This window comes from Ailuropoda melanoleuca, chromosome 10, assembly GCF_002007445.2.
Source record: "Ailuropoda melanoleuca isolate Jingjing chromosome 10, ASM200744v2, whole genome shotgun sequence".
NCBI classification, from domain to species: Eukaryota; Metazoa; Chordata; class Mammalia; order Carnivora; family Ursidae; genus Ailuropoda; species Ailuropoda melanoleuca.
In genome coordinates, this window is record NC_048227.1 from 19,789,659 (window position 1) to 19,816,145 (window position 26,487).

Consider the following 26,487-nt stretch of genomic DNA (forward strand, 5'->3'; position numbering starts at 1 on the left):
ATGGCATAAAGTTGTCTGCGATTTGCTCTGCACCTACTGTTGTAACTTTGCCTTCCTCCTCTTTCCTCTGTCCCTTCACCTCCGTGACAGGACCGCACAATAGAACCCACCAGGCTGTCTTGTTTTTGAACTTTTCAAATGCTACAGACTCTTTGTTAATTCTTTCTCTACTCCTTTGTGTGGTAAAGCCGAAAAACTCGGCTCAGCAGTCCGTGAAGCCCTTCCACTCCCACCACACCCACAGTTCTCATTCCTGACTCAATCTTCCAATGGCCTGCACATTATCATACTATTTGTACCATCATATGGATTCACGTTCATAGTACCTATCACAGCATACCAAAGCTGTTCACATGCTTATTTCTATGACCAAACGATGAGCTCCTTCAGGGTAAGGACTCTTCCTGGCTTACATACACTCAACTGTGTGCACACACGTTCATGTGTATCTACGTATTCCAGCACCACCCTTGGAAAGCAGAAGATACTCCATTAACATCTGCCAGATGAACTGATGATATTAAATAAGATGAAAATGATGTTTCTTTAAAAATTTAACAGATGAGAAAACAATACTGAATCTACATGATTTACACATGGCAACAAAATGTATGAAGAAAATGTGCCGTTTTACAAAAAACTGGCAGAAATTAAATTATGCTGGGAGTTTTTAATACCCTCCCTATCATACTAAATTGAGTAAACGTTAAGCAGAACATGAGAACAATAAGATCAACTGCAAAAACCTAAATGACCATCAAAGGGGGAATAATTTTTAAAACACAAATGTATACTCAACCTCTGCTTTGTACAATAGTGTAATAAAGGTTAATTTTGCCTTTTGATTTTAACTAAGATTTAATAACTAATAAAGCATTTTCCAATAACGAGGAAAGGTTCTAAGAGGATTCGGCTACAAAAAAACATTAAAATAAAATAAAGGCCTGGGGCTCCTGGGTAGCTCAGTCGAGTAAGGATCCGACTCTTGATTTCAGAGTCATGAGATTGAGCCGGGCTCTGCACTGGGTGTGGAGCCTGCTTAAGATTCCCTCTCCTTCTGCCCCTCCCTACCGCCCCTCTAAAAACAAATTAATAAATAATAAATAAAATAAAACAAAGGCCTAAATTTAGTATTCTACAGTTTGTTTGTTTTTTTAAGTGCAACATGCAAGAATGTATTTCCTACCATGTTTGCTGGAGTTTTGATCCAAAGATGTGTTCACAGAAATGCTGTCCACTGTAGTCCACTTCCTTAGTCTTGACTGTGGCTCTTTAATACTGTTCATATCCATATTTACATTCAAGTTTGAGTTCAAGCCTAAAAACAAAACAATACTTCAATAGAAAAACCACTTTATAAAATATAGCACATTTTCCTTCTGATACCACAACTTCCATTTTCTAGAAAAGCACGTGTAACTAATCTGTTTTCAATCCTGTGAATTTTCCTTAATAAATATCACCCTGCCAATGTGGCACAGCCAAATGATTACAGACAAAGGCAAGGCAGGCAGAACAGACACTCTGGGCCCCTGGCCAAGGTTGTGCAGAAATAACATCAAGAGAAGAGCCATGGCTACATTATCAGAGAGAGCAACAAATAGAAATCCTACACAGCTATTCTAATATTCAATAACTCAGTGTTTTCAAACCATAAAACTGTTAAAACCATAATTCTGTCAACTGTGGAAAACTATTTCTCCATATAATTTTGATTATTTTAAAATTCCTCGATAAAAGAAAAGATAATTTTAAGGAAGCCAAATATTAAAAATTTATCTTCAATAAAACAGATCTTTATTTTTTAAAAAAGATTTATTTATGTATTAGAGCAAGAGTGTGTGTGCATGGGGGAGGGTGGGGGCGGGGGGCAGGGGGAGAAGGAAAGAATCTCAACAGTCTCCATGCCTAGCGTGGAGCCTGACATGGGGCTCAATCTCACAGCCCTGAGATCATGACCTGAGCCAAAACCAAGAGTCAGACACTCAGCCAGCTGAGCCACCCAGGGCACCCCTAAAACAGATCTCTTTAGCTATCCCCCAAGAGCACCATGCATGAAGAAATATTAATAATCACTTTCAGTTGTTATTTTTTGCTTGTAAATAACAAATTTCAACTGGCTGGCCAGATCAAAGACACTGCCATTTAAAAGTAAAACTGCACTGCTCTAACAATTATATTTAAGGGTGAGACTCTCATACCTCAAGGCACAATTCCCTTGAACTCTGCTGATGACACATATCAGATTCAGATACTCTCTTGGAACAAGGATGGAAATTTCCATCGTAGATATTCTGGTCAGAAAACTGACCATTAAGCCAAGGTTTCTTTTTTTTTTTTTTTTTAAAGATTTTATTTATTTATTCGACAGAGATAGAGACAGCCAGCGAGAAAGGGAACACAAGGAGGGGGAGTGGGAGAGGAAGAAGCAGGCTCATAGCAGAGGAGCCTGATGTGGGGCTCGATCCCATAACGCCGGGATCACGCCCTGAGCCGAAGGCAGACGCTTAACCGCTGTGCCACCCAGGCGCCCCAAGCCAAGGTTTCTTAAGTGTGATCCTAGGACCATCAATATCAGAATCCTCAGAGATGCTTGTTAAAAAAAGACTCCAGTGGGAACCAGAATCTCTGTTTAACACACAGCCAGGTGGTTCTTATTCTAAAGTTTTAAACAAATGGTTTTAAATACTTGGATTTCATTACAGTCCATGTGGTATCAGGTCAGTCAAACTTGGGAGACTTTAACAACGTGAATTCTCTAATATCATCCCTATTTTGGGGGAGAGCAATTACATGTGCTGCTCTCTGGACTCCTCAACTAGACCTAAGACCTGGCAAATTTTTCTGTGAACCTGTGAAGGTTCAGATAGTAACTATCTCAGGCTCTGTGGGCCACAAGGTCCCAGTGTCTCTATGCAACTCTGTTGTAGCAAAAAAGCTGCCACAGAATAATACATTAACAAAAGAGAATTGCTCTGTTCCAATAAAACTTTATTTACAAAACCAGGCAGCTGGACAAATCTGGCCAACAGGCTCTAGTTTGCCAATGCCTGATTTAGACAACCATACTGTGTTTGCATGGGTTCAGCAGACTTCCTAATCAGGAAGGAGCAGCACTTTTTTTTTTTTTTAAGATTTTATTTATTTCTTTTGAGAGAGAGAGAGCATGCACGTGTGCATGCAGGCACAACTACGTGCAGGGGGAGGAGCAGAGGGGGGTGGGTGAGAGAGAGAAAGAATCTCAAGCAGATTCCATACTGAGTGCAGAGACTGACAGAGGGCTCAATCTCACCACCCTGAGATCATGACTTGAGCCAAAACCAAGAGTTGGACTGAACCACCCAGGAGCCCCTGGAATAGGAAATACCATATTCAGAAACTTATCTCCTCACTGGCCCAATTTATATGTCTAGTACGCAAACAGCAAGAGTCACTTCCCTTCACTGGTAAGACCACGTCTCAACATACTTGGGTATTTTCACTACTCTACCTACTATTGTCTCCGGGACCACAGGGTCACAACAAATGGCTTCTAAGGTATTCACCTGCCATGGTTAACTGACAAGGGAACTGCTTCTGGAAACATAAAGAGATTGCTAACAATCCCAAGGACTCAAAATGCAACCTATGTCCTGGCTGAAGAGTCCACAACAATACCAGGGAAAGCCAAATCGTGTACAGTCCAGCCAGAGAAAAGCAACAGCAGGCCCCAGCCCCTGCCCCACAGCCCAAAACACACAACCTAACTAACCATCTTGGACCCAGCTGGGCCAGCAACCAAGCTGGTTTACAAGAAACCACTGTTAAGGGAAAAGACAGAAGGAGAAAGCAAAATGAAGAGAGTGTGAACAATCAAGGCTCAAAATAGAATCAAAGGCACAAGGAAAAAAGAGACCCAAAGAAGGAGAAAACATCCAAGCCTGAAATTTCCAGAGAGAATAAAAGCCTGGGGACAGAATGAAGAAGGGGAAGAGGGGGCAACTGCAGGGGCAACCAAGGCAATCCTCCTCTCGCCTCTATTTTCTACACTCAGACCAGAGACCATCTCTAAGTATGTAGGCAAGAATCACAATTACAGGTACCCAAAGCACAGAAGTGACTGTTCCCAGCTGCTCCCGCAGAGCAGCGCGGCTCAGGGTGTCTCTGGCATGTTTCTGGTAACGCTCCCCCTTCTGCCCTGTGAGGAAGCGACCTGGTGGCTTAAGAGCGACTTCACCTTTATTCTAACCTGCTGTAGAAGAGCGGGGAATTGTGGAAACAGTGTAACTTTCTTGTGTGGAGAGAGGCCCTCCCCCAAGCTGGACCTACAAGAGGCAAGGCAGCTCTCGGGGAGGAACAGGTCCCAGGGCCAGCATGGTTTTCCCGGGGGGATGGAACTGTGCCGCTCGGGGAGAAGACACAGTAAGCCCGTGGCCCCTGAGCATCAGCTGAATGCTCACAGCAACAAGAAACCCACCTATCGGGAAGTTGCTGAAAGCGTTTATTGGTGATGGCCCTTTTTGCAGCTCGGGTGTAGTGTGGGGCATGACATTCTCGAGGAAAGATTTCATGGCTGGCTGATGGAGTGGCTGCTGCTGAGATGGCGGGGTCTGCTGCTTCACCAACAGGCTGGGATCGAGTTGCCGGGACTGCTGCATCATTTGCTGCTGCACGCTAAGAGGTCGACCCTGGAAACAGCGAGATGATTGGAAAACACGATGGACAGAAAGGCTTCCCAGATAGCCACATATTCGTCCTCACTGCCAAACTCACCCCCTCCTCCCCAGCAGGAAGGCGAACCATCACCGCATACCAGTTAATATGACTTCTGGGCAAACAAGAGACTTAGCAAACAACGTATTTCCTTCTATTTTAATAAAGGCATTTTGCATCTCGTTACAATTCTACTGCAATGAGTTCAGGTTAAGGATGTCATCTACCTGCTGGTCTTGCTGTTGCCGGTTCCCAGAAGGCACGCTTCTCTGACTCTGGGCCCTTTGCTGCTGCGCTAACAATCGCTGGAGGGAAAAGGGCGAAAGGCCGTCAGTATTGCCACGTCACAGATCTGCGAGTGGCCTCATCTGGCGTCACCTCCTCCTGGGACTTCCTGGCCTCAAGCCATTCTCCAATTCAGTCTCTTGTTCAATCTAAACTTGCACTTCATCAGGGGCATTTTTCTCTGACCACCTTACCCCCTCCACCCCCTCAGACCCGGCTAGGGGTGCTCGCAGCCTGCCCTTCGAGTTCACAATCTGTCCTCACCGACAGACCGTAAGCTCCCTGAGGGCAACCACGCCGGCTCTGTTTGCTGCGACACTTCCTTCACACGGTAGACACTCACTAAACGTATATACCGACTAAGGCTGTTACTCTACTTACCTGTAACTGGGAGATCTGAGAAAGCTGGTTTAGTTGGGATAGCTGGTTCAGCATGGCTACCTGTTGAGGGCCAAAGAGCGGATTCAGGCCACCGTTGTTTGGTGCATACTTCAGCAATGAAACTGGAACCTTAGGATCACAACCGCAAGTTAATAACGTTGATCAAATAACTCCAAACTAACTAAATGTACGGTGTTTTCTGAACTGTCAATAGAGGAATTAAATCTGTGGACTATTACTTGGAGGGCTGGTTATGTTCTGTTTTTCTTTATTGATCATACATACTTTCCTGGGTTAACTGGAAGATGATGGGGGGTGAATCTTAAACCAGCCAATTTACCAGACAAACGCTATTGTCCTCCTCCCCTTAAGATGTTTTATGGAAGGTAATGGTAAATTTTAGGTTTCATTTAAACTTGGACTCATTTTCTTCACCCTACCCACATCCTTCCGTAAGGATGGCTGATCCTGAATTAGCTGCATCTCAAAGACACAAGGATGAGCAATTAGCCGCCTCATTCAAATATCAAGTTATTCCAGGTCAAGAGAAGAGAGTAGGGTGGAAGTGATTACCTGAGGGGAGAGTAATGGAGGAGGCACTTGAGCACGGAGATTCGGCTGAGATGAACTAAGAGGTTGTGCTGGAGGCTGCTGCATGCCCCGGGGTTGTGCTGCTGTGTTTCCAACACCAAACATACTGGGATTGCCATTCTACAAAACCAAGCAACAGCGACAGAATGCCGGTGGGATTCTTTAGGGGCAGACATAGCAACACCACACTGTATTATTGATTTAAACACAGTAACTACATGTAAGAGAGATCTCATTACTTATACAAATCATTCAACAGAGAGCCTAAAATACACACGTGGACTTACCTGTCTAACAGAATTCAAGTTTTGCATACCCAGCCCTGCTATGGAGCCAAGGGCCTGGTTAGGTAGTGCACTATTTGAAGGGGGAAGCTTCATGCTTTGACTGGACATAAACTGCATGTTTTGGGATTCATCTGCTACAATGCCATCCTGAGTGGACAGACAGAAAGATGTGCAACACCAGCCAAGCAAACAAGCAGAAGGGAGAAATCATTGCAGGAACAGAAGAGAAGTCACGTGACATTGCAGCACCAACAGGAAACGGGTAGAAAACAGAAGAGATTAGTGTTAATTCTAGAGTACATAAAAAGAACCAGACACATTTTACGGGATTAAGAAGAAAATACAAATGCAATCCCTATGCTAAACTGAAACATAAAGAGGAGAATGAACTACAAATCCAGTAACTGCACTGGATTATAGTACCTTATATTAAATGCCCTAAACCACTGATGAGAAAATTATGCTATTAAGTGTACTGGTTTATCAGCCACAGGGGTAAAACAAAACGAAACAAAACAAACAACTTACCTTATCAAAGTAAGGGCTGCGCTCCATGGAAGACTCTTTGGAAATCTGAGGCCGAGAACCAGGGCCTTTCCCGACCGTTCGATTGTAATCACCAATATTTAGGCTATGTTTATCTATTTCCATTCGTTTGTCCTGTAACATTCCTAAGAAATTCAGGAAACTATGTTATCATGTAGGAAGACAATCTCATTGGCTTCAGATAAATTTACAGCAGAAAGCAAAATATTCACTCCCCGAGATGACTTCTGCCTTGACAAGAACATGTGAAATATGCATTCAATAAATCTTGCATTCCTCAGAAGTTGGGTTTAGTAGGTACCGTTATTTTACTGAACCAATTAACCTGAAAACAGACCAGTAACAAGACGGTTAAGACTTCTTTGGTGATCTTCAATCTGCTTAATTTAATAATAAAAACAGCCAAGACAAAGCACCATCAGATAGATGAACACTATGTGTCAGGCACTGTTCAAAATGTGTGTTCGAATTTAATGCTGGTAACGCTAATATTATCACCTCCGTTTAGCAGATGAGGAAACTGGAGACCAGGCCGGTTCATATCTTCCTCTCTCTCAGGTCTTCCTCTGTCCATTACTCTCCTCGTTTTAACTTCTCTGCAACTTTAAACTCAAGTTCTTGCCTACCGAACCTGTTATTCCTATATATTTCTTATCTCTAACAATAGCACTTATTGACTGATATAATGTCTCTCAGCTCCAAATTCACCCTTTTTGACTGCTCAGTGAAAGCACATCTGGGCTCTTTACATGTTTCTTTTGCCAGCTGGCTCCAAAGCTTTGTCAGTAGAGGGCGCTGGAGAGCCACTGCAGGAGGAAGTTAAAGTGCTCAATTGGCAGCTTCCCCACTGCCCCACTGCCCCACTGCTGTCGTGCAGGGTGCTCAGCAACAGCCCCTCACCAGCGTCTTCCAGCACTCCCACATACCTCCCAATGGTGAGACACCTCTCTATGAACAGCTTTTCCCAGCACCCTAGAGGGCAGATTTCCAGCAAGTCCCACCAGCACAGTGGCAGAGCAACTTCTCTGCCATTCTTTGAGCCAGGGAAGAGGCAGAGCATTGTCCTCACGGGAATAGACCCGTATTCCGGATATGAATTTGCTTTGCTTGCCTGTAAAGCTTCTACCATGCATGGTCTCGCGGAAGGCCTCATTCTCACAACACTGCGACTAATCAAGGAACTCACTCCACAGCAAAAGGAGGACAGTAATGGGATCATGCCCATGGCATCAACTGGTCTGACTGCATACATCATCACCCCAAGTAGCTAGCCAAACTGATAGGTAGAACTGGTTACAAAGCAAGTCAGGGGACAACATCCTTAAAGGATGGGCACCTGGGTGGCACGTCGATTAAACGTCTGACTCTTGGTTTTGGCTCAGGTCATGATCTCAGGTTTATGAGACCGAGCCCCATGTCAGGTTCTGCGCTCATCGTGGAATCTGCTTGAGTTTTTCTCTCCCTCTGTCCCTCCTGCTCATGCTATCTCTCTCTCTCTCTCTCAAATAAACAAACAAATCTTAAAAAACAGGTGGGGGGGATAGGCTTCTGCCTCACAGGACACAGTGTCTCCAACATCACCAGAATACAGAGGTCTGAACAGAAGGTGTGAGTCGGAGTGGCTTCTCTCACTATCATACCTCATAAGCCACTCAGAGAATTCTCGCTTCCTGTTTCGGCAACTCTACAGGTTTGAAATCTTAGTCCTCAAGAGAGAAAATGGTTCTACCAGAACACACATCAGGCTGCTGAATTTTAAGACATTTGAAGACCTGGACATTTTGCCTTCCTCGTGCCACTGAACCACAAGGCAAAAAGGGGCTTATCTACTGGCTGGATCCTCTGATCACCAAAGGAAAATGGGTTTTCTAATACAAAATGAAGGCCACAAAGACTCTGAAACCCAGGGGATTCTCTGGCGTGGCGCGGTGCGGGGGGGGGGCCGCACCTTAGTATTTCCAGGCCCACTACAGTAAAGGTTAACGAAAACTACAGCAATCAAGAAAAGGCAGATGAATAAGGGCTCAGACCCTCTGGGAACAGAGGTTTGAGTCACTCGACCAGCAAAGGAACCCAGGGTGCTGAGGTGTGGCTGAGAGTGGGGCAGTAGGAATGCGTGCTGCAGGAAAGAAGCCATGGACACCAACCACAGCTTGTGACCGCAACAGAAACGAGGGCGGGACTTGCTCTGCATGTTTCTATGGCTTGTTATAGGAGTGTGGCTGTCTGTATAGGCTGACCACTTTCTTCCTTCTCTTTCCCATTTTTATTTTACTCACAAGCTGTTGAAAATTAATTTACAACTTAGTCTTTCGGTCTCAATTGTGACTGACTTTGAGCAGTAATAATACAGCAATGACAAATGCAACGACTCTTGGGACTATGTCTGTCTCCTCAAGTTTGGTGAGAGGGCAGATTTCCTCACTTGTAGGACAGAAAGCTGTACCTGGTTAAGAAGAGAGACAGAGTCGCTTTGCCACTACAGTGGAACAGAACTGCGTGCAGAAGGGTGCGTATAGAAGATGGGCGTTCAGAGCGTGGGGTAAACTCGTACCAATCATCAACCTACTGCCTCTTGGCTCTCACTGCCCTGAAAAAAAAAAGGATCTGGACCCTTTACATATTTTTCCTTTGCCAGCTGACACGGAAGCTTTGTCAGTAGAGGGTGCAAGAGACACAGCCAGAAGACAGACGGTGTCTCCCAGGTCCGGGTGCTCTCTCCTGCCGCAGAGGCAGCTGCCCCAGCTGCAGGCCCTGACCAGGGTCACTGTTCCCACCAGCAGCCGCCCTGGTGGTTTTGTAGCAGAGCACAAGTGAGACACCTCCCCAGAAGACGGATCTCCTGCGGTTCCATGCGGTAGCACCAAAGTGACGTCTCAGCCATGCGGTGAGCAGAGGGCCAGGTCCAGGAGTCTGGATCTCAGCCCGGGCTCAGATGCCGTCCTCCAGGGGCATGGTGTCTCTGTCCTCAGGTTAGTGACTTCTCCTTACCTCTGCTACTCTATCTTCTTTTGTGGTCTCTCTATCTCTTACTAGCCAAATCTTTACTATGCTAATAATTCTTTATGCTTGCATTAATAAACCTTCCTGTTCAAATCACTGTGTAGTTTGCTCTCCTGTCTGGACTCAGACTAAGAGAATAACACTACCACCTACTAAAGCGTCCAGTCAAGAAAGCTGGAATCTCTCCCTCTCCTGCTCCTCTCTCTCTCAAATAAATAAAATCTTTAAAAAAAAAAAAAGCAAGCAAGCAAGTTGGAAATCAGCTTTTACCACATCCACTTCCCCACCGCTATAATGAACCGGTTCAGATTGGTTATCAACTTTTGTTGATTCTAATTCCTTCATCTCCACTGAATTAAGAGTCTTTCCACCTACTATCTTAGTTTAGAGCTTTGAAATCCTCATTGGCTACTGCAACAAATTTTGAACCGCTTTTGGTATGTTTAGTATCTTTTTGTCCGTTTTCTGCCACCAATCTTTTATGTCCTGGGATCTTTTCAACATGTAGCCATATTTTTTTAAAAAACACAAATCCCAATCATGTCATTTTCCTGCTTAAAATTACTTAATCCCATACTTTCAGAATGAAGTTCAAACCCCCCAGCTCCTCATGACTTAGCACCTGCCTCGTTTTTTAGCACCTTACGCCAGGGGAAGCTTCTCTCATCACCACATTCCCACCACTACAACCAATGTATATTTCTTCTCCTACTGCATGGAATGACTTCCACTTCTCCAGCATGGTTCAAGTTGTCTCTAGTCATATAATCTGGGCCTTTGCACCTACTGTTTCCTAAATTACTAACACTCTATCACCCACCTGGATAACGCCTTCTTGACTGGACTAAATCTGAGGTCATCACAGACTGAAATCACCATGACCTTAGATCTACACAGTGATTTGTACTTTGAAGGCAGTCCACTCATACACCATCACACTACAGTGTATGCTGAGAGCACACGAATCCTGTGACAAGAACCCAGATTTCTCCTCTCCTGGTCTAGGTCAGAACTCACTTAGAACTATCACAGCACAGAGACATTTGTCCATCCATGATGAATACAAACCCCAAGTGATTTAACTTTTTCTTACCTCCGGAAAGATCCATCTTATTGCTCTGTACATTTTCTTCTGGCGAGTCCCTCTGAAGTAAGAAAACACAGCATGTTAGTAGGCCTTATTTTATCAATGAAAATAAATTAAAAATGAAAATTTTTACTTTATTTCATTTGTCAAAAATCAAGTGGACTGCAAACTCTCTTCACTGCCTAGTAAGAAAAAATTTTAAAAATACGTGACCAATGTTTTTAGCTACAACTATAAAATAAAGAAGGTTTGATGGCCAATTTTACTCTAACCTCCAGCATATTCATATGGACTGAAAGATAGTAATAATTTGTTAAGAAAATAAAAAACTGAATTTAGGGTAAATTTACAGACCACCATTAAAAGGGAAGGGGGCTGCTAGAAAAATACACTTACCGAAAAACTGATATTTGAAAACTGTTTAACGAATGGATTTATCCATGCTTCTTCTTGTTTGTTTCCACCTTTCATGGTTCCCTTTGCAAAACAAAAGAGTAGAAAGCTGCCATGGCCACCTCGACTGATCTGGGTACAGTGACGGATTAATAAAACTTCAAGACAACTCCCAAATCTCATTTTTAGCCAATTAATTTCTCCTTCAACCAACTCTTAGCAGAGTAGTTAACAATTACAAATCAACTTATTTGATTTTCAACTTCCTTTGCTCCAGTCCTCTGGTATAGCTGTAATGCACAGATAAATCTCTAAAGGCAAGCAGTCAGAAGGAAAAGACGGAAGCAAAGGGCCTTGACGACCCACAGAAGAAAAAAAGGTCCTCGGACTAACGGAGAACCGCTCATCAATTTCCAGTTTACAAATGGACTGTGTTCTAAGAGCTTAATTATAATCTGGATTTGTGGAGTTCTGACACCGCACTGAAGTAAAAGTGGTCGTCAGGTTCCACAGATTAGTCCAAAAAACCCAACGTAACCTGTAATTTAATTATGCTATGTGCACTGTATTGAAAAAGCACCACATGTTTCCAAATGAAAAGCTATTTAAAAATTTCAATTCGTGTTGCTGAGAACACAGTACCCCAGTGGCAGCTGAGGCTGGGGACCCCTCCACCTTGGTGCTGGCTGCCATGGCTGGCCGGGCACGGGCAGTACAGAAACAACTTTGAGACATGCATTGAGGGGAATATGGTCCACGAAAACGACGAGCCTGGCTGACAGGGAGGCTAGACGCCGCAGGGACCAAGGTCTCCTGTAAATACGAAGACCACGGGGCCAGCCATTCTCAGTCTATTGCCTTAATTCCCCTTTCCCATTGCTACCGCCTGTTCCTTCCGACTGTGGGACAGAACACAGCTTCACGATCCACAACCCCCCCCCCCAAGTGCAGGTCTCTGAAGCAAGCACCTAACCCTCACCAAGGTTTCTGAAGTCTTCCTTGATTCCTCTGCCCCCCACCCTCTGCCCCCATGCCTAAATGGCTGCCAAGGCCTTCTGTCTGTTCTATTCTGAAATGCCTCTCTGATCAGTCCTTTGCACTACATATCCACTCTGGCTTCCCAATTCAGGCCCTCACTTCTCACCCGAATGAGTGCAGAAGCTTCCTGAGATTCCCCAACTCTGGTCTCTCCTCTGTGCTGATTATCTTTCATAGGATCACTGGTTAGCTTTCTTTAAAGAAAGTAATTTACCAAAAACCCAACTCATGTTGCCTTCTATGCAATTTCATTGGCTCCATACTTTATACAGAATAAAGTTCAAATTCTTTGGCATAGTACTGAAAAGACTTGACTATCTGCCCCAATCTAACTATAGAGCCAGATTTCGTCACCCTTCTAGAAATTCTACCCTTTCGTATGTCAGACTACTATTTTCCCTGGCACATCCCACCCGCAGGCATCTTCCAAACTCAAGTGGCCACTCCTCAGCGCTCTCCTACAGCCCCACACTAGACTCTGAGCCCCTCGAGGGTGCAGCTCATTTCCTAGTGTTTTTGAACCCCCAGCACCAAGCACAGTACCTGGCACACAGCAGAGGCTAAATAAATGTTTGCAGTTGCTTTCTAAAAGATTTTTACTAGCAGAAACAAAGGAGAAAGAGTAAAAAGGCTACACACCCTTTCCCTTCTCCTTTTTTTGCCACTCAGACCCTGTAAGGAAAGACAAAGTCACAAAACAGCATGGTCCAGTGGGAAGCACACAGGGTTTGGAATCGGAAGACCTAAACTTAAGTCCTTGCTCTGTCACTTACTAGTTATGCATCATTGGGCAAGTCATCACCTTTTCTGGTCTCAAATTCCTCATCGGTATTCTACTTCAGAAGGTCATGAGGATCAAATGGCTTATGTAAAATATGGGAAAGCACTTCATAAGGTATATGGAGAGGCAATAGGCAAACTTGGCCAAAAGAAACATCTTTTTAAATGAAAATGGTAGGTCCTAGACTGAGAATCCCAGGATTAAAAGGAAGGGATCCTGGTGGGCAGCTAGTGGAACTACTGGATATTTGACCTCTAAGGTCTGGAGTGGGGGTGGTGGGAGGGAAAGACTGGTTCTCAAACAGGGTGGGGTGGGGAGAAACACCTGGGGGTCTGGCCACATATTCTGAATAAGGTCCCCAAGAGAATCTGACACCAGTATCCAATACCATCTCTTAAGAAAATGTGTTCTGTCAGTGCTTCTCAGCTCTGGCTCTGCCTCAGAACAGTTGGGGTCCAATTTCTAAAACTACAGTAGGCCTGGGGTACAGGAAGATGTACTTGTAACAAATGCCATAGGATTCTGATGTACCAACAGGTTGGGAATAAGATTTGTCCACCTATCAGAGAAAAATCAAACTCTGCTCATTCCTATGGATTTTTGTCACAGGACCTTTCAGGGTGGGGGAAGGGATGAAAAAGGAAGATGGTGATTCTGGTTGGGTAAAGGGTAGGTCAGAGACTGCAGGTGACGTGGAATGGGAGATGAACTGGCAGTGGGATGGAAAGAGTCAACATGGAGATTTGCCCTTCTCCTCACCCCCACCACTGCAGGCACTACCCTGGGGTGAGGGGTTGGCCCAGGCAGCACTGGTGGGGGGGCGGGGAGAAGAGAAATCCCAAGCTGTAGCAGTGGGGAGAAAGGAAGTTCCTGCAGTCTTATGGTTTTCTAGGTGGCTGCCCATACAAGAGGCTATACCTAAGTTGGGGACTGCCTGGACTGTACTGACTGCCATAAATGGGCAGGAAGAACATTAATTTTCTGAGGGTAAACTACCTTTGGAATTTGAAGTTTCAAGGGCTTTGCCCTTGAAATGTTTACCTTCGATGACATTTTCTTTGTATATGGTGGCCAATTTAAAGATGAGTTAAGCTCTTGAGATGAATTACTATTCCACATTCCAATCTCTACATCCTCTTCCTCTTCCCAGCCAGTGGGGCGATTTCCAGGCAATGGCATATCATCACCACACCAGCCATCTTGCATAGATTTTGGCCCTAATTGTAGGTTTGTGATATAAAGAGAAACATGCTTTAATCAAACAATTCTTTATAGAGGATGAGCACTCATTAAGGGGGTTGGGTGGGGAACCTTAAAAAAAAAAAAACCCACTTTCATTTCCCTTCCCAAATTTAGATAGTAGGAATGTATGTTTTTTTTTTTTTTAAGGACTTTATTTATTTATTTGACAGAGAGAGACAGCCAGCGAGAGAGGGAACACAAGCGGGGGGAGTGGGAGAGGAAGAAGCAGACTCCTAGTGGAGGAGGCCTGATGTGGGGCTCGATCCCAGAGCACCGGGATCACGCCCTGAGCCGAAGGCAGACGCTTAACGACTGCGCCACCCAGGCACCCCAGGAATGTATGTTTTATACTGATTTGAAGGTTCTACTAAGCAAGACTTTTTTTTTAAGTAATCTCTACACCCAACGTGGGCCCAGAACCCACGACCCTGAGATCAAGAGTTGCGTGCTCTACCAACTGAGCTGGTGAGGCATGCCTAAACAAGAATTTTTTTTAATAAAAAATTTCAGGGGCGCCTGGGTGGCTCGGTCAGTTAAGTGTCCGACTCTTGATCTCAACTCAGATCAGATCTTGATCTTAGGGTCGTGAGTTCAAGAGCTCCACTGGGCTCCACCCTGGGTGTGGAGCCTACTTAAAAAAAAAAAAAGAAATCAATGAAACATCTCCCATGCTTTTTACAGACAGAAGGCTCCTAACATGGAACAATGATGGCCTTCTTGTTCATATTCATTTAACAACCTGCATGGCAACACACAGGGCAAACAGGATCAAAGAAATTTCAACAAATTCATATTGATATATATTTTCAAAGAGAATGGCCAAAAAAGTATTACAAGTTATAAGCAGAAAGTATCTCAAGTCTACACTCAGCCTTTGGAATTCCTATGGGGTACCCCACACACATAACTTATGGGATAGTGACAATGTTCATCTGAATGTTCAATCAGGCCCCTCCTGAACTTTGTTCATTTTCTGTATAATATTCAGGGAGTTATTTGGAACCTGAGCAAGACAGTTTGGGTATGCGTTCACAGGATTATAAATCCAGTCTTTCATGTTAGATAACATGAAGTTGCTTGACTAGGCCATCTTATTTGATAAAACATAACTTAGATTTGGTGAAGTACATGCAAATCCTTTTTAGTTAACACAGTTCTAAGGAAAGACAAGAAAATTCAGAAAGCTAAAGAGCAAACCAAGTTACAAATTCGAAGAGGCAAACAGTGAAATCATCTAATATGATGATACATGGATATATTTATCAATGATATAAACATTATCCGATAACTTAATTATAGACAATGAGAGACCACCACTGCAACAAAATAGCTACCAGGAATTACCAATAACTTACCGGATTTGCTTAATGCTTGAGGACCAACAGAGCTGGAGCCCCACGTGGATGTGTTGGATGCTGCAGCAATGGGCTCCCCCCAGCTGGGACCACTGTCTATGGGCTTACCCCATGCTGAAGTACCATTATCCACAGTTGTGGCTGGAGTAGAAGGCTCCCCCCAGGGCTCACCCCAGCCTTTGAAAAGTGTGGGAAAAGAAGTCATCAGCACATGGTAGGGTGGTGATGGAATAAGGGGCAATAAGGAATACTTAGGGAACAAAAGATGAAGACTTTCACATTCACAGATCAAATAATGATGCTGTGATGGGCACAAACAATGGCATCTGTTTTATGCAAAGACGACAAATCATTATCATAATTTAACTGCATGGTGTGAACCCCCCCCCCCAGAGCAGATTGTTCTGAATGACCTTAATTATGGTGAGTCAACCTCCTCTGAAGATGAATTTAATTCATGGAAAAGTCAAGTAATTCTGAGCCAAACCTACTGAATCCAAGAGGGTTATCAAGCTGGGTAACTGTGTGTATACACTTTTTACTATAAGTGCAACCTTTCAACATCACTGTTCTGGGGCAAAAAAAACCCCCCACAAAAACAAAAAACCAAACCAACTCTAAGACTAACAATACCTAGGCATCCTATTTTTATACATGCTGGACAATGCTTCTTAAAAATTCTGAGGTATCACATTGTCCAAAGCAAAGACGTAAACATCACTCAAAAGAACCAAAACAGCCTTTCCCTTAGATACATACCTGTAAGAATTAAATCTAAGTTAATACAATAAACTATACTTGGGGGAAAAAAATTGGATGCTGAAAGGTTAGCTCATGATAACACTCCTAGCGCTACCTCCGATGGGACTGATTATTACTCATTAAAATGTCCATTAACAAAGACAATGCATTCCAATGACACTTCATGAAAATGTCATTGTCAAGATAATCTGCAGATAGGAATTAGCTCGTTGTGAGAGTGGGAATATGTGGGAATACGCCAGAAAGGTATTATCAAATGTTTGAAGTACACAAACATATACACTGTATAACTATCAGATGTGGATTTCATGCCTACTTAAATAAATCCTTTTTAAGGCCAAATATAGCACCTGGTATTTAGGAAGTATTGTATTTGGATGCTTGTTTTATTTCTGGAGACACCGTAATCAAATAACAAAACCAAAAAGCAACGGCTTTGATCAGAAGAACTAAGAGGTGTAGGGCCTTCCCACGTGACACCACTTTCCTGACTTTGCCTTCTGAAGTCTTCCTAGCAGAGAACGGAGTATGTGAGACTCACAACCAATGACTCACAACCAGCGTGGCCCATAGGCAGAGCTCTGTTCCCTGATGTTAAACGCCCTGTGTATTATTTTCTTCCCTAGAAGCTTCTCCTGGATTAGAGGGGTAAAGCCCTTTGTGCGCATATACAAATACTCTGTTAAAAAAATCTGATGGCAGCAACGGTACATTGAAAAGAGGCTTACAAGGCTGTGAAGTATCTTGTCACACAGTCAGACCACATTAAGCAAACACTTACCAGAGCCACTGCCCGCCTCTTTGTTGGAGATGGCACTTGCAGGCGGTAGCAACGGGTGTACCTGTGCTTGCTGGTCTGAACGGCTGCTGCCATTTGGGACGTTTTTGTTCCACATGTTCACATTTTTGTAGTTGTATTTGCTCGGATCTCCCCAAGCTGAAGTTCCGTCGTCAATCTCCATTTTGCGACGTATGGATTCTGGGGATGGTTCCTCCCAGCCTGTGGGCTCTTCTTCTTTCGTTGGGGCTGGTATAGGCCCTCCCAGCCAGCCTGTACCAGGAGGTTTGCCTGTAGCTGGTGGGATTCCCCAAGACCCGACAATGTCTTGTGGCTTGTTCCAGTCTGGAGAACTGACTGGCTTTGACGAATCTCCCCAACCTAGAGACTGATTAGACTTTGGAGGATCTCCCCATCCCTGGGAAGCGTTAGGTTTAGAAGATTCATCCCATCCTGATGAATTATTTGGATTTATGTTATTTCCCCAAGTAAAGGAACTAGTTTTACCAAGTTCGTTCCAACCGGAAACGGATCTGTCACTGTCACTACCTCCTGAGCTAGATTTCTTATTAGCCTCACCCCAATGGTTACTCCTTGAAGTTTCCCCCCAGTTATCACCAGCAGAAACGGACCACCCTTGGTTTGATTTTTGTCCATCACCCCATCCCTGTTTGCTCTTTTGCGAATCATTCCATGCGGACTTCTCTTCTTTGTTGTTCCCCCACTGATTGCTCTTGACCATTCCTGTAGCAGCAGAGTCATCTTCCCATCCCCCCTGGCAGCTTGAGCCTTTGGAATCTCCCCACCTCAGAGCAGGTTTGGGATCTCCCCACCCCGATACAGATGAGGTATCATTACTAGTAGGGCTAGTCTTATCTATACATGCCCCTGAGTTAAAAGTCTGTGTTGCAGAGCTTCCCCAGGCCTCTGTCCCATTGTCAGTCTTTCTTTCCCCTCTAGGTGATGTTTCCGTATCCCAGGCAGTATTCTGCTTAATAGGAGTCTGTCCCCAACCGGAGTTGGAGAGGACACGTGGATCCAAGTCAGTTCTGTTTACGATGCTTTGGAGTAATGTGTGCTGATCAATTTTTCTCCTATCTCTACTCTGATTTTCCCCAGTTGCTTTCTCCTCAAGGCGTCCAGTGCTTTCTGTACTACCTTCACTCTCCACTGTACCTCCTGTTTTGGCCCACACGCTGTTCTGCTCATTTGTCTGAGATGTGGCAGAACCCTGATCTTCTTCCTCAGTAGATTTCCATCCGTTTGTAAACTTCTTACCATTGCCATTTGCACTGTCATTGGAATGCTGATTGCTAGGCAGTTTGCTCCACTCCACGCTGGGTATATTAGTGCCAGTGTTTTGTGCAGGAGTTCCCCATCCTCGTCGACTTCCTCCAGAATTTGCGCCGTTTCCACTTCCCCATGATGCACTCTGGGAATTCGCTGCCCCAGGCTCCCACACGCCTCCTCCTTTATTTGTGTTCACTTGAAAGTTAGTGCCCATAGGCCCATTTATGCCAGGCTGCATTAGAGTTGCATTCACAGTGTCACCATTAGCTTGGCCGTTAGGGCTCGAACATTTGTCTCCAGAGTAATTAGAACCATAGGCACCCCACGTAGTACCGTAAGAGCCTCCACTTTTTGGCTCTCCATTGCTAAGGTGAGAAAGGGAAGTGCCATTCATAACCGACGGAGCCTGTATCTGAGGATGATTCATTGTGCTCACACGCCAGGCCCCTGTATTACTAGGCAGTTCATTATTCTGTACTGAACCGGAGTTTGGTAAACTAGAGGTCATAAAGTTAGTAGTGTTATTTGGTCCAGTCATCTCAGTGGTAATATTCTGAGGTTGACCACTGAATGAAACCTTCTGTGTACCACTTACTTCAGATTCACAAGTTTCCTGAAGGCTTCCCCAGGTACCATGGGTGGAAGAACCACCCACTTTAGAGTTAATACTCTGATTGTTAGGCATCTGGCCTATGGTACTGCACTGAATATTGATGCCAGAACTACCGCTCCCTACAGGCCCTTTGAGGGCAAGTCCATTGTTGTCTAATACTGGCCAGGCACCATGGTTGCTAGCTGAATTCAAAGTGCTTGGATTTAACCCTCCATTTGATGAAGAACTTACAGTGCCCCAAGCATTCATTCTATTGTTGCTGCTTTCTGATTTGCTTTCAGGAGCATCCACAGAGACCTGACATGTGCTTATTATGGCTCCGTGGGAAAAACCCCATGGCCCAGTACTACTTCCATGGCCCACATTATTGCTGCTGCTCCCAACCACAAACTTGCTTTGGGAACCGAGTCCAGTGCTATTCCGAAGGCCATCTTTTTCACCACCGGTGCTCCCTGAAGCCATGATAGTGATGTTTCTCTCTGATTCAGAACTGGAGGCAGAATCAGCATCCATACATTCTGAAGCCAACTCTGGATCACTGCCAGGGGTTGAGGGCCATGCTTCTTTTTCAGGGGAGTCGTTTACAACAGCATTCTTACAATTTGTGCTAGAGTCACTCGGAGAAGACACAGGTCCCCGCTGCGAATTTTCATAATGGGATCCTGAAGTGTTGTGGTTTATATCTAGAATAAAGGAGAAGTACAAAAATTTATGAAGTGTTTGAAAAGACGATAAGTATGTTATAAACGTATGTGGTTCCTCGACAATAACTTGGCAGTATGGTTACAAGGACACTGGTTATACCCCAGCCACCAACTTTTCTTATCCAATCAGTAATTCCACATGGCAGGTATTTTGCTGCTTTGTTTACTGATGCTATCCTATGAGCCTAGGGCAGTGCCTGGGAGTAAGAGCCCCTCTCAATAGATATCTGCTGAATGAACAAATGGGTATTCATCAGCAAGTCAAAGAATTTTGGTGTGAGGAAGAACTAGGTTGTAGTAATGTATTAGGATGATGAAGCAACCCAAGCCTAGAGGCCTGACATGGGAAAGAAGGGCTGGGAAGGAGATGGGTGAGGACAAGTGAACAGGGTGAACTTGACTACACATATTAGAAATATACCAGAAATCCTTTCCCATCTTCCCTTTCTTAGAGGAGCTTTTTCACACAACTGTTTTGGGGATCAGAACAAGTTTATAAAAACTACAAAGCCTTTTCCATTTTATTTCCATTTCATTAGTGTTTTTATTCAACCTGAAATACTGCGCGCAAGTAGGAATGTTTTTAGTTGCATCGTCCTTCATAAAAATTCTTAGTTTACCTTCATAGGCATGTTTTATAGGAGATCACAGAATTACGATGATTAAAAAATCAAGAGATGACACTAAACACCATTAATGACCAGTCATGGAATACTATGATCTTGGACTCACCGCTATGTATTATCATATAGTTATTTTCCTGCAGGTAGGGGGCAGGCAGTTCTCATGCTTCTAATACCTCCCCAGTTCCTCTCATTCAGTTTAAGAATCTGGTAGTTAGAAGCTCCTCAGAGATATTAACCTACATAAGATGTCTGCATTTAGACTGTCTTTAAGGGGTTGCTTATATTGTAGTTCTTGACTAGAGTAGTACTCAGAATCCTATGTAATGTTTTTAAATAACACACACGTTCAAGTCACATGCCAGACCTAACGAACCAACTGCCAGGGACTGCAGGCCTAGAAAACAAATGTAAACTCTCTGCTGGTATATAGCTAATATGGAAAATCAGGTTCGTCTTGCATCATTTTCTCTCAAAGCACAATTGTCAAGCAGCAAAACACTATGAGCTAGAAAGAATAGCACAAAAAAAAAAAAAAAAAAAGGGAGAGAGAGAGACCAAAAGTGTACATATAATTCACCAAATACAAGAATCTTAAAGTTCCATAAGAGACTCTGATCTCCACTCACTGTTTGGGAATCACTGTTTTAAGCTGCCAAATGAAGTCCGTCATCTTTCAGTGCCCATGAGAAGGTTTTTCTCATCAAATGCAGGATACCGACCAGTCTGTCTCAAGGGATAAAAACAAACCAATACACCAGCACCTGCACCACCAGCAATATCACTCAGCACGGATCATGGATCACGTGTTTTCTATGCATTTTTGTCACTGATTCCTTGGAACAACCCTAGAGCAGTTACTACCTTGACTTTGTAGATGGGGAATTTGAAGCCCGGAGGTTAAGTTATAACAAATCACATGAGGAAGGCAGAGATTCAGCACTGGGTAATAAAGCAAGGTGGCTGAGAACATGACTGAACTCTCACAGACACCAAGACTCAAGTTTGGGCTCTATGCAGCAGTTGTATCTGCAAAACAGGGCTACAAACAGTACCTCTTTACCCAGCTGTTAACTATACTGTCCTGTGTGAAGTATTTAGTTCAGTGCCAAAGTGCTCCACGAGGGGCAGTCTCGTACAGTGATTAAGAGCAAAACTCTGCAACCAGACTGTACCTTAGTTTCCTCATCTGTAAAGGGGGAATAAGAATAGCACCTGCCCCAAACAGTTGCTGGAAAACTAAGTGGTTAATACTTAAAAATGCTATGAACCATATCTGACTCAAATTACATACTTAATAAATGAGGGCTGTTATTATTACTAATTAATACATATTGACGACTCTCGTGATTTTTTCAAAGCACATTTTTCACCCCACCATGTCTACCTCATGAAGAACAAAATGAGAAATCATACAACTTGCTTACTTTAAATCTCTACTTAAAGATCTCAAACAGAACGCTAACTCCTGGATTATCCCCCCACAGATTCCTCTTCCCAAATGGGGAAAAAAAAAAATCCTGTTTCTTTACGGCTTTTTTCATCTCATTAAGTTTCCTAAAACCTAAGATTTATTCTTGCTCACTTACTGTGCATGGCAAATCCCAAACACCACCAAGCCCCAAATCCATCCACTTTTCTCCAGATCTAACAATCAAGCAACCATCACCATCATCATCACCTCAAAGACGTGAGTAAAAGTACCTGTTGCCACTATTTGTTTTCTCACACTCGCCAGTGTTTCCTGCCACTTCCACCCAGCAGGAGTAACAAAGCAAGATTGGGAATGTCAGACAAAACGACCTAGGCTGAACACAAAAGGACAGACCCGGAATTTAACAGTGAAACAGCAGAAGCATTCTCATACCGACAGGGCAAAGGCAGGGTACTTGTCCTCAACACTAATACGCCGCCTTGTGCTGGAAGTACTGACCAACGGAAGAGGACCCAGAAAAAAGGTAAGGATAGCAGAAAAGAAACAAAATAGGGTAACATGTAAAAAGCAATAGTTTTCCTGTATGTCAGAAGTAGTGGACAAGAAAATGTGATTGAGAAAAGATCCTAACTCTAACAGCCACAAAAACTATAAAGCAACTTGGAATAAAGCTAACAGAAATATTTAAAGTCATATATGATTATGTTTCATTGCAGGCCACTGAAGACAACTCGATTAAGTACAGAAACTTGTTCCTGAATAGGAAGACAGAATAATATTCTTTCTTAGAGTTTAATTATAAGAAATTGCTAACAAGAGTCTGTAACCTGGTTAAAGTGATTTAAAAATCCACATGAAACATGAGAGCGAGAAAGAAAACTTCAGTGGTGGGGTGGGGATGGGGGGAGCTGCAGAGTTATGCGACAGCTAACCAATGCCCACTGCCAGAGTAGCTAAGCTTCAGCTGAATGGCACAAGGAAGCCAGGGACAGACCCAAGTGTTTGTCAAACATTAGTATTTTAAATCAGTAGGAGAAAAGGAATATTTAATACTTTAAAAAGATTTCTTAAAATCAGAAAATTTATCAAAAATAATTTCATCTAATGTGTTAAAAGATGAAACCATGAAGTTACCAGTGAATGAGAATTTTTTATGCATAAAAGCAAAGACACCACAAAAGAAATGACACTAGATTTGACTACTTACCCAAATGTGAAGTCATTTATGTCAGAATACATCAAAAGCAAGCAAGGAAACAAAGAAAAAAAAAAACCCCAGCAAATAGCAGGATCCATTCTGCAAACCAAACGCTATCACCTTTAATGTTAGTAAAAATTTCTCTCAGAATCTGGTCATGACCTGGTTTGGAGAGGGCGAGGATGGTCTAAATTTGTCTTTTGCTATATATTCCTATGTATTTTAGGAAAATGAGAGACACCGTCAGCATTTATTGGCTAAAATTTCATTTTTAATCTAAAAACTACTTGATACTTTCAAAAACCAAAATTAAAAGGCTGTATCAAAAACTGCATTTACCAAGGATCTTTTGGTTATGAAAAATGTATAGCTCAGACAGAGGTGGGGAGATCCCAGTCTAACCAGAGCTGTGAGAAGAAGAGGACTCCTCAGCAATCGCAACTAAAACATTTTACAGAGACAGAGACTCTTTCAGAATTGGGAGAGGTGAATTTTAATGTTTCCCTTACAGACAGGAAGCCAAACCCATCATCACAAATGATCCAAAGGATAAACACAGAGGAACATAATCAACAATCCTGTTAAGTTTTTCCAGGGAACAGTGAGAAACAGTAAGACTGTGAAGCCCCGAGCTGGTAGGAGCAAAGGGGGCAGCTCAGTTTTACGGAGTGTGGTGCAAAATACAAATTTTTACACACTGCACTGATGTAGGCAAAGGAAGATGTGGAAGACTGTGCCTTACTAAAGAACACTGGAAATCCAAAATCATACCATCAGCCCCCACTTTCACACAGGAGAACTGGAGCAGCTCTAGCACCTCACCTCAGAAAGAACAGTGCACTTCACGGCACCTACTCACAAAGATCAAAGGGCTATGTGGGGGCAGGGCAAAGACTCGTGATAATTCAAGTGATTTGTAAAGAAACAGTATAATCTGCTCAGGAAGAATTTAAGTCCAGGAAAATTCATTTGTTTTTCTTATTAAATATACAGCATGTAACAAACAAAATAGTTAAACATGTGCCTTCTGCCTTAAAGACTTTTCCTTGTCACCAGAAGGGCAAAGTCTTCAGAAGTAAATGTACTTGGGTTTTAGTATTTCTGAGAAATATGACATGTTATCACTTGAGAATATGCGAGAACCTGACACGCACAATTTCAAACAGCACTTGGTGACAAAGGTCAAATGTTTCTTTCAGTTATTCTGGTCTCTAGTCCAGGGGCTGGCAAACTTCATCTGTAAAGGCCCAATTAGTGAATATTTTCAGTTTTGCCAGCCAGATGGTCTCTGTGGCAACCACTCTGCCATTGTCGCCTGAAAGCAGCCAGACAACATGTAAATGAGTGGGCGTGTCAGTCTTCCAATAAAACCGGACTGAAATGGGCTGCAAGCCATCCTCTGTTCTAGATTAAAGAAGACAAAAGCAATACTACCAACCAGTGCAATACACGGATCATGACTGGTCTCTGGTCTGAGAGATGAGGTCAGGGTGGTGGGGAGACAGCCACAACAGACAACCTAGGGGCTGCTGCTCTACACCGGATGGTGAGGGCCTCCACTACGGCTGCGCTGATGGCCGTGCACACAAGAGAGGAGAGCTGAGAGACGTTTTGGAGTTGAAATCAGCAGGACATGGGGGTGAACCAGTGGCCTATGAGACATGGAGATGGCCAAACGTGATTTTAAGATTTCTAGATGGGTGGTGACTGGGTGTGCCAACCTTCTGAGCAACAGAACTCAGAAAATGACACTGGTATGCGGCAAGATGAGGAGTTCAATTTTGGATGTGTGGAGCTTAAGGGGCCCCACATCAGCTGAAGATATCGGAAGGCATGAACCTAAAACTCGGGAGAGATCTGAAGCAAAGCCGCGGGAGGGAATAAAATCTGAAAACTGGTCAAAGAAAAGAGAAAGAATGAAAGAGCTTTAAGGAAGAGGAAGTGATCAACAAAAAAAAAGTCAGTGTCTATAAGATGAAAACGGAAAAGCCTGTTTTTTTTTGGTTTTTTTGTTTGTTTGTTTGTTTTTTACCACAGCTACAACTGAAAATCACTGAGCCTGGATTTGACATTTGGAAGACCAATGACCTTAGTAAGAGCTATTTTAGTCAAGTGAGCAGGAGCCAGATTACAGAGGACTGAAGTCATGTATTAGGGACTGCAAACATAGACTATTCTGTAAGAAGGGGGAGGAGAGAAATTCTATAATGTCCTCAAGAGACTGGGGTTTAATTTTTTTTCTTAAGAAAGATAATACAAACGTAACTATGTTTACAGACCAAGGGGGAAGGGGTACAAGTAGACAGTAAGAACTGGAACTTCCAGGACAGGAAGGATAGATCCCACACTGAAAAGACAGTAAAGAGCACAGGCAGATGGACAACATTTTCATCTTTAAATGTTTCTGGGAACTTTAACATTTTTTTCCCCATTAAAACAGCCCCATTTCTTGGTCATTCACCATTACAGCTCAAATGTCCTTGAGGTTCTTTAAAAAAAAAAAAGAAAAGAAAAATTCAAACGTAGTAAAGGCTATAAAGAGTAATACAGACAATACCCACATACTCCTCCCCTTAAGAAATACACTAATAGAGAAAACTCCTGTGTACCCCTTCTCTGATCACATCTTCCTTCTACAGTGGGTCACTGAGCAGGGACCCTCAAATCTGAACTCATCCCTAAGCAACACAGAAGCTTTACATTTTATATAAATGGTATCATACTATAAACAAACAAACAATGACATTCTTGGGACAACCAGTGGAAATGTGAACACAAACTACCTATTACAAGATCTGCTGAATGTGCCTCCGCTTTTGCCTAAAGGTGGATCGTGGTATCATGGTTGTACAGGAGGCTATCCTTATTCTCAGGGGATTTGCTGTGGAAGTATTAAAGGTGAAATATAATGAATGTACATATGTGTGCATATGTATGTACATATGATGGGGAAGGTGTACACGTCCGGTCGAAGAGGAAGGTGAAGGAAGGAGTGGAAAGGAGCTATGTGTGCGAAGTCAAGATGGGAAAACATTAACAACTGCTGGATCTGGGTGCAGAGTATATGGGTATTTGTTTCTCTATTCTTTTAGCTTCATGGTACATGTCAGCTGGATGATAAAATGTGCACTGGAATACTCTGAAACATAAGAACAATACTGCTGCCAGCCCTGTTAGGTATATGAGTGCCCCCCCCCCCCCCACCGCCTCCAGACCCTCTATTACATGTAGCCCTGTAAGTCCCGCAGCTTCGAGAGTTATGTGGGCAGCAGCAGAGCCCAACACCCTAAGGCTCTAAGAAATCAACTGCCCAAGAGAAGCCTTGATGTTGACTGAAAGCATCACTTAGTGTCTGAGGTATGGCCACAAACTGGCAGCTGAGCCCGCAGAGCTGTCTCGTCTG

At 43.5% G+C, this 26,487-nt stretch overlaps 1 protein-coding gene across 6 annotated transcripts in view; it reads right to left on the bottom strand.

Moving 5' to 3' along the window:
- The window catches only part of TNRC6A (trinucleotide repeat containing adaptor 6A), a 100,983-nt gene that overhangs the window by 19,583 nt on the left and 54,913 nt on the right, over positions 1-26,487 (bottom strand). For 4 of the 6 annotated variants that reach the window (XR_004628448.1, XM_034670240.1, XM_034670236.1 and 1 more), the window contains 12 exons: positions 17,225-19,807; positions 15,682-15,858; positions 14,126-14,301; positions 12,943-12,975; positions 11,269-11,349; positions 10,879-10,930; positions 6,765-6,907; positions 5,932-6,069; positions 5,359-5,487; positions 4,920-4,997; positions 4,457-4,667; positions 1,187-1,318 (listed from right to left, as the gene is read on the bottom strand). Coding sequence is in view for 5 of the 6 variants with exons in the window: in XM_034670240.1 (XP_034526131.1) it covers positions 1,187-1,318; positions 4,457-4,667; positions 4,920-4,997; positions 5,359-5,487; positions 5,932-6,069; positions 6,765-6,907; positions 10,879-10,930; positions 11,269-11,349; positions 12,943-12,975; positions 14,126-14,301; positions 15,682-15,858; positions 17,225-19,807 (3,933 nt within the window). In the remaining variant the exon portion in view is untranslated. Of the gene's footprint in view, positions 1-1,186; positions 1,319-4,456; positions 4,668-4,919; positions 4,998-5,358; positions 5,488-5,931; positions 6,070-6,236; positions 6,384-6,764; positions 6,908-10,878; positions 10,931-11,268; positions 11,350-12,942; positions 12,976-14,125; positions 14,302-15,681; positions 15,859-17,224; positions 19,808-26,487 lie in introns of all 6 variants that reach the window. The other 2 variants (XM_034670241.1, XM_034670237.1) reach the window with 2 other exon arrangements.